This window comes from Squalius cephalus (assembly GCF_949319135.1).
Source record: "Squalius cephalus genome assembly, chromosome: 15".
NCBI lineage: Eukaryota > Metazoa > Chordata > Actinopteri > Cypriniformes > Leuciscidae > Squalius > Squalius cephalus.
Window position 1 is genome coordinate 32,540,515 of NC_137136.1, and position 9,225 is coordinate 32,549,739.

Genomic DNA, 9,225 nt, shown 5'->3' on the forward strand with positions numbered 1-9,225 from the left:
TCCACCAAACCAGTCATGATCTGTTGAACATAACCAGTACATACCCTGATATATTGCACAAAGTAAATTATAACACCTCAGTCACATGATTTTAAAAGTAATGGACTCGCCTGCAAATGAGGTGTACACTGAGGAAAGATGTGTTTGATTTTGGTTACAGCTGGATTTAACCAATCTGCGAGATTTGCCGCTTGTAGTCATGTGATGATGGACTTTTTGCTTCCTATACTGACGCTCACGCTGTGTTTGCGTACTTTATCACATGCAGTGAATTAAATGCAATATTTGTCAAATACACAGACATTTCAGATTTATTTTTATGTAGGCTACTGCTTAATAAAGTACCTGTATTTCAAGAATAAAGTTCAACATAAGCCTATACTATACCAATAAAGCTGGTCTATATTTGTATTAGTTTTATTTAGAAAAACATGACACAACTATGATTACATGAAAATAGTTTTTTACTGTTATAAAAACATAGAGTTTGCAACTGAAGGTGTCAGAGTAAACATGAAGCCCATGTGATCGCTGTCATCAGTAATCATGGCTAATCGGGAAACAGCTGTGTCGTCATCAGAGCTCATGGAGCCGCTGTGGAGAAACTGCACCATCTGAATGAGCTGACGGCCCTCAAATCACTCTTGAGGTTCTTTGATGGCACACGTCTCAGTGCCATCCTAACATTTCTAACCGGCATGCACTGTTTCAATTAGTCTTCAGTGCATGAAGTCAAGCACACCTAATATCTGGCTTCTACTGGCTGAATGAAAACACCTGAAAAATCTGTTTTCCACCAAATGAATGACAATCGCCTGGGGTCAGGATATTCAGGTAAAGAGATGATGACTCAACTCACACATTATCATCGTTGTGCAGACATCCTCTTTATGGAGGAATGGCCACCAAAGAGAAGAACGGTTAGCCCCACCCATCCATAAACCAGGTCTTAATTATCAAAGAAAATAAAATGACGTCATGCGAGTCAGATCACATTTACTCAACTTTAATAAGCACATGTGAACTTTCTTAGACAAATGAATGTACCTGACTATGAGTCAGAGTGTCAGAATAAGATTGATCTCATTCTTTGAAATTAATGTTATATTGTCATATTGTTATATTACAACATACTTGTAATTAGTGTGTGTGTGTGTGTGTGTGTGTGTGTGTGTGTGTGTGTGTGTGTGTGTGTGTGTGTGTGTGTGGATGACCTAAAAAATAACTGTTCCAGGTTTCAGCAATCAGACATCAATATAACATGTAAGACAAATAATAAATGTCTAAGGGTATTGGAAGTACTGTCTTGTATGTCAAAATATATTTTCTCAATTTTTCTATTTTTGCAGTAAAGTGCCTGTGTTATAGTCAATTGTGATAATTAGTGGTATCAAAGAGTGCTGGAACCAAAAGTGAAGAACAGTATGTGCTGATCTCTTGTTAATGGTTAGACAGGATCAGAACCACCTGCATTCTTATTTCAAAGGGATTTATTTATTTCCCGACCGACAGTTTCACTAATGAGACAATAAATCACTGGCAAACAAAGGGTGATGAAATCTGAAATGTCAGGCAATGGAATAGCAAGTCTGAATGCTAAATAACTGTTCAATAAGGTCACAGCACCGCCACACGATAAGAAATGTCTGTAAATCGAACTGCTATGAAGATTAATGTGGAACAAAATAGAGCGAATGTTACTGGCAAAAAATAAATAAATCAATAAGCTTAAGCTCAGATGAGGCTAGAAGTTTGTAGTAAAGGTTTTTATTTATTTATTTATTTTTTTTTTCAAATTCCCCATTCTAAAATTCCACAGACTTAATCTCTGAACAGAGGCTCATTCCAACCCCACGTGTGTGGCAGCTAAAATCAAAACAGGAAAAACTGCACAAACCTCAGAATCATCTGAATTTTGAAGAGTAATAACTACATCTGAACAATACAAAATATGAATTCATATTGATTTAAAGTGTTAGTTCAGCTCCAAAAAATTAAAAATCTGTCATCATTTACTCACCCTCATGTCATTCCAAACCCATACGTTTTTCGTTCAACATATTTTTAAAAAATTCTCTTATTTTTTTTCCTTCCACTGAACGTCCATGCAGCTAAGCTTCAAAAAGTTCATAAAGACATGCTTAAAGTAATCTATATGATTGAGCAGTTTAATCCAATGGCTTTATTTGATGAACAGATTTAATTAAACAGAAACTGAACTAAATGGAAGTTCAATCACAATGAGTTTGAGCAGTTTTTTCTTGCGCATCAAGCAGCGTTGAGATTCTTTACCATATATACTACTATATACTTATTATTTTCCATATTTGCTAAAAAAGTTTGTTTGAAAAATCAGCTGCAGTGTTGTCCTACAAAAAAAAAAAAAATAAAATAAAATACTATTAAGCCAAATACCTATTCTCTAGTGTGAATGTCAGTGTGAACTAATGACTTTGTCAACAAAAGCCCATCATGGCTCAGCATGAAATAATGACATTGCTTTAAGATTCCCACGGGTATTGACGTACCAAGACATCTGTTAGATAGCTTCTTTGTAGTAATAGGTTCCAAGTTTTGATGCTTGCCTGACATACTTGACAAAAACCTCTCAAATCTTAAAAACAAAGATTAAATATTTAGACTAGTAGAAGCTTAGAGGATGAATGTTTGAATCTTAAAGGAGAGCAAAAGATAATAAATACATAAAACAACTGCACTTCACATTTTTCGGTGACGTCTTTGTAAATGACCTTTTACTAGTCAGATTAAGCACAGCTGGAATAGTATGTAGTATGCACACAGCTTTTTTGACTCTTCTGCAGAAGGAGCATTGAATACGCTCTCCCTCTCACACACATACACCCTTTCTTTACGTTCACTAACGCCCCACCAGCACATCTCACCCGTCTCATGGATGAAATGTGAGAGGGTCCTGGAGGAGAACTGTGCACTCATTGACACTCTATCACGGTTCTCCTCTATTTCATCTAAATTAAGACTAGCACAGTGGAAAACGTCTTATTATAAATATAGTATGCCTTCACCTGGCAACACTTAAAGAGCACTGGTCATAAGACCTGTATCTGTTAACTAGGCCTTTCAGGAGGTTCTCAGGACTGATTTACTTATCGTTAATATTAATATTATATAATCAAATGTTATACCATGGTGCACAAAGTGTAACCTGACTAATTCCATAGACTAAATTAATTACATGACACAAAAAGCAGCATTTTATGACAAAACATAGTTAGACTTTATTGCATGTGTTACACAAAGACTAGGGGTTTACAGCGAAGCAGTATCTGTATCTGTATGTTTGTTTGTTTTATGTCATTTTTGCCTTTATTGAAATAGGACAGTACAGAGAACTAACAGGTTAAAAATTGGGGGGGAGAGAGAGAGAGAGGGGAACGTGATAAGGAAACCAGGTACCCAAGCTAGGACTCGAACTCAGGTCGTCTGAATCGCAGCTGTGTGTAATGAGGAGGCTGAAGCCTTGTTAGAATCCATGTGCCGAAGTTTAATAATAACAGTCCAAAAAGGAATGTGAAGCCAGGCAAAGAGTCAAAACAACATTAAATAGTCTAATAAGCAAACAGACAAAGAGAAAATCCAAAGGCAGGTGTTGAGTAGGTAGGCAAGATGATCAATCACAATAAACAATCCAAACAGGCAGCCAAGTCAAAAAGGTAATCCAATAAACAGAAATCAAAGCAAGCAGGCAAATGGTCATACACAAGGCAAACAAACAATAGATAGAGAACGCAGTGGAAAGGCAGTGGAACTGGCAATACTTCGCAAAGCCTTTTTGGTCATGCCATGCTTAACATGTCTGCCAAACTGGGAGTGACTGTAGAGTAAGCAGAGGGAGCGGCACACAGTCAGTATTCAGGAGAGGGCTCCCTCTGCTGACGTGGCATTACATTCTAGGAGCGCTATTTGGCGCTCGATGTGGAGTCCTTGATGAGAGACAGATCCAGGATGTCGTGGGCGGCTACCCATGATCTCTCCACAGGCCCATAGCCCTCCCAGTCCACCACGTATTAGATCTGACCCCCTCTGTGTCTTGAATCCATCAACTCATTCACCTTGTATGCTGGTGAGCCATCAACATCCAGTCGTGGCGGTGGCTCTTGGTTATCAGCATTGGGGTCAGCATCTGGGTGGACTGGTTTGAGGGGAGAGACATGGAAGGATGGAGATATAAGATCATTAGCAGGGAGCTCAAGCTGGTATGTGACCTCATTAATCTGTCTGATAATCTTGAATGGGCCAAAATACCTGAGACTTAGCTTCCTGCTCGGTAGCTACAGCTTGATGTCCCTTGTGGAGAGCCAGACTCTCTTTCCAGGTTGGTAGGGAGGGTGTGAGCGACGTCGTCTGTTGGCCTGGAACTCTCTGTAGATGGGTGCTGTCCCAAACCTTCTCACTATGCCTGATCCAGTCGTCCACAGCAGGGACTGATGAGGGTTCGCCAGACCACGGGAACAAGGGGTGCTGGTATCCCATGATTCATTAGAAGGGAGTCATGCCAGAGGAAGAGCGAGTCAGGGAGTTTTGGGCATACTCAGCCCATAGGAGGAATTCAATTCTGCCCAGCGGTGTTGTTCATGACTGCAGTAGCGTCTAAGGTACCTGCCGATCTCCTGGTTTAGGCATTCTACTTGTCCATTAGATTGTGGGTGAAGGCTCTCCAGACCTGAGATGTGAATTGGGATCCTTTGTTAGTGACAATATCATCTGGTATGCCATAGACCCGAAAGACATGATGGAATAGGGTTTGTGCTGTCTCCATGGCTGTAGGAAGACCTTTTAAGGGAACCAGGTGACAGGATTTAGAGAAGCGATCAGTGATTACCAGGATAGCTGTGAAACCATTTGAGAGGGGCAGGTCAGTGACGAAGTCTATGGACAAATGTGACAAAGGACATTGTGGAATTGGCAGTGGTTGGAGGAGGCCCAAGGGCAACTCCTTGGGGGTCTTGGTTTGTGCACAGATATGGCAGGACTTAACATAGGTTGCAACGTCTTTAGTTATTGATGGCAACCAGAAGGATTTTGTGACAGACCTTACTCAACCTTACTGTTTTTGCTGCCTGGTCTGGTGACTGTAAACTGAAAGCAAGTGAAGAACAGGGATCACCGAGCTTGACGAGTGTTCAGGCATTTGGCACTCTTAATGTACTCCAGGTTTTTGTGATCTGTGATAACCTGAATTGGATGAATAGTCCCCTCAAGCCAATGTCTCCACTCTTCAATGGCTGCCTTCATTGATAACAGTTCTTTATTTTCCAGGTCATAGTTAACCCTCTGAGGTCGACAAACGCGCGGGCGCGTTTTGCTGGATTTTCTCCACATTGTAGCACTATAAACTTAAATTACTCCGTCATTTATGGTCATACAGAAAAAAGAAATATAAAAAAAGAATCTGTGATATTTCTCCTTTTGTATGTGTCCACTTACAATCAAATCAAAACATTGTGCTTTTGTAAAATAAAGAAAATAAACAGGGTGTGCGTTCTGCCTCTCCGTCGCGGTGAACTTTTTTTTCTTGAGCACGTCTATAAACTGAAACAAAACTCAGCGAATACTTGTCACACATTTATGAGCCATATACCTTTATAAACATTTAAGTGTGTACTTTTAAATGATCGGATTCAAAACGAAAACAAATATTCTCTGTTTAAGTAATTTGTATAAAACCAACAAGATGTCCAGCTTCTCAAACGCTTGCTCATTACAGTTAATTTGGCCACGCCCACTCGCGCAAAAGATATTCACATGCAAATCTCCACATGGAACGCGAACTCGCTCATTACCTCAACAACAAAACACTTCACTTCACTTTTCGTCGAGTTTGAAAGACGTGCCTGAGCTTACATTGGATTTAGGCTACCTCAGAAGAAGAAGAACGCGATTTGAAGACAAGAAAGATGTAAGGTAAGAAATTCTTACATATTAGTTTGTTATTGTTGCATAAATGTCACGTTGCAGTTGAACTGTTGCTAGATATATGGGGAATATTATAATATCTAGACCCGTGTTTACTGTTACTGTGTTTGTGGATATCTGCTCAAACGTAGATATGTATATGGTAACCATAATGTTTTATATTTGAGCATGATCGCGTTTGAATGTATCATATTTTGGATAGCGATCGCGTTTGAATGTATCATATTTTGCAGCGCGATCGCGTTTGAATGTGTATCATATTTTGGATGAAAGCAAAACGCACCAAACGGCTTCATGTTTTTATTATAATCTCATTTCATATCATCATAACGGATGGAAACATTTGAAGTAACATGATAATCAATATATTTTTCTCTAGCTTAGTTGTTACTGAAATCTTTTGGAAGATTTATACTGCTATAGGTTATTTATTGTTATTATTATTTTATCCGGCACTGCGCATATACCTTATGCCTACAAGGCACAACAAACCTGGTGTTCATTATATTATATATTGTTGGAAACATTTGTGTGTGTCTGTGTGTGTGTGTGTGTGTATTCTGTGAATTTTAAAAAGGAATTTTAAAAAGCAATTTTAACCAGAAAAATCGAATATTTATTTCCAAAATCGTGCAGGCCTTTCTCTTGATATCAGTATGTTCACTTTTTTTTTTCAGGGCCCAGATGCCACTGAGGACTTCAACATTCACATGAGTCTCTGTACGTGAACATGGTAAAGTGAAAATCTTGGAAATGAAAGGTATGTACAATGTTTTTAGGAATGGCACAAAGGTCTCTGTCTTTGAAGTGCTTTTTTGGCATTTGTTGTGTATCTTTGGATTATGTTGTGTTGTAAATAAATCCAAACAATTTAAAAGCCATTCTTTTTTAAATCTCCTCATTTACAGTATTGTGCAAGGTTGCTCAGAATGACAGGGCCTGATAGCTCCTAATAGGGCCGTTAGGGGAGGTTCTTTGTCTTTCTCAGGTGTGAAAAGCTTACATATTAATGAGCTCCCGCATAAAGCTTTTTCACACAAAGCACGTCGTAAAATTTTTAAATCAATATATTGTCTTATCTGAATGAGCAGTCAGGGTGATTTTCAAATAGTTTTTCAGCAAATATTCAAGGCTACGTCATACAATTTTCAAAAGTCTTGTGAAGAAATAATCAGTATGGGTTTCATGGCCTTATTTCAGTGAGAATTTTTTTTTGTATTTTCACAAACCACGCATAAATGTCATTATCTCAAAACTACAAACTTTTACATACATGCTGCTGATATATTATTGTAGCAGAGTTTGTGCTGAATACAGTGTAATTAGACTTTAGCGATGAAAATGTCACAAGTAACAGAAATAACCAGAAATGTCAGAGCATGTCAGAACACCTCCAGGGCCCAGAAAACAGCTCAGACCTCAGAGGGTTAAGCTCGACTGAAGTCAGTTTTCTTGAGAAAAATGCGAAGGGGGTAGAGTTTACCTGGCTGACCTACGTTGTGAGAGCACGGCTCCAATCCTACAATCCGAGGCAACAACTTCAACCACAAAGGGGAGATTGGGATCAGGATGCTTGAGAATGGGAGCTGTGGTAAAGCTGTCCTGCTGGTGCAGGAACCAGTGGAAGAGTGTAACGGAATTTGACTGTGGCGTTATTCAATCTCCTGTAATCGATAAATGGGCATAAGCCTCCTTATTTCTTCTCTACAAAGAAAAACTCTGCAGCAGCTGGGGAAGGGTGGATAAACACAGAGTTCGTGGTCTCTTCTATATACTCCTCCACTACGTGACAGAGGATATACTTTGCTTTTAGGGGGCATGGCACTGGACAACAGGTCAATGGCAAGTTGCGTGGCCTTTGTTTTACTAAACGTTTCAGTGAGGTCATTTATAACAGGCTGGAATCTTCGTGGTTTGCTTGGTGTCTGGGCTTTCAATACTTGTAGTGAAACATGGCTGGACTATGGTGGAGTGCATGCAATGGACTAAGCAAAATTCAGACCAGTGAGTCAGCTCACCATGATGCCAGGAGATAACTGGGTTGTGGACAGATAACATGTGCCTCTGATACCGGCTCAATCAAGCAGTTGAGATTTCCTATAGCGTCAAGCCATGTTACAGCGTCTTGTTCCCTTCTCAGGGAACTGAGTTACATACGTAACCTGAGATGTTCGATTCCCAGGGTATGAAATTAATAAAAAAAAAAAAAAAATAAAATAAACATAAAAATATTTGAATACAGTGTAAGTTGCTTAGGGTAAAATCATCTGCAAATTCAAGAATGTAAATGTAAATATATCTGTAAATAGTGGGATATGATGCAGGTAGAAGCTTGTCTTTTTTTTTTTTTTTCTTTACTTAAAAGGAGGTAATTCCCTCAGCAGTCTTTTCCCACTCCCATGCTGTTCCACCTCAGTCAAATGAAAATATCACCCCCGTATTAGATTCTCATGATGTATCTCTCCGTCATCAATTTACTTGTTCTCCATAAATGGCAGATCTTCTTTTGGCTGACCTCTCAGAACATAGGCATGCCCTGGCAAAGGCACAGGGGTAACTCTGAGTCATCCATGAACCTAATGAAGCAACCACAATTCCTCCCCAGCTTTGATTGATTAATACTTTCTGGGGTGGTTGTAACAGTGATATTAGGTGTGGTCTGTAAGGTAACAAGAGACAAACTGATTTAGCTTTCTTGCAATCATGAAGTATATTTTTTCTTTTTATTAAAAATCAGTGTTAAAATTTATTCGTAACCCATTATACTTATGTAATCTCCCGTTTTAGCAAGTGAAACGATATGAAAATCTCAACTGCTCGATTGTTAAATTGTCGAAAAATGAAAACTATATTATTGCCAAGCAGTTTACGTACCTGCGTTGGACATATAAGAACGTCCAACTTTAACCACATACATACAATACTCATGTAAAACAATTTATTCTCTATAGCAAATCTCAACTGCTTGATTACTTGTATTGTCAAAATATAAACTATGGGTGTGTTCACAATTGTAGTTCGGTACTCTTGGTCCTTTTAGTCGAGACCAAAAATGTATTTTAGTCCTGGTTCACTTAGTGTTCACACTGTCAATTTTAACATCGAACGACTTTTATGACATATATTTTGCGACGGAACCTACTGAACATCGCGCTCGTTGTATGTGCGTACATATGATGGTATTTTTACCAGATGAGAACTCACAAAGAGCTTATAATGTGTAAATGAGTCAAAACGGCGCTAGGAATTCCTCCTTTACACACAAATGAA

At 38.9% G+C, this 9,225-nt stretch overlaps 1 protein-coding gene across 1 annotated transcript; it reads right to left on the bottom strand.

The window, feature by feature from the left end:
• Positions 1–3,851: 3,851 nt before the first annotated feature.
• Positions 3,852–5,063, bottom strand: LOC307172978 (uncharacterized protein). The gene is made up of 3 exons (XM_079895751.1): positions 4,639–5,063; positions 4,285–4,500; positions 3,852–4,171 (listed from the first exon to the last, which is right to left on the bottom strand). The coding sequence occupies exons 1-3, from the start codon at positions 4,660–4,662 to the stop codon at positions 4,088–4,090; spliced, it is 324 nt and encodes a 107-aa protein (XP_079751877.1). The 5' UTR covers positions 4,663–5,063; the 3' UTR covers positions 3,852–4,087.
• Between the last annotated feature and the right edge of the window lie 4,162 nt (positions 5,064–9,225).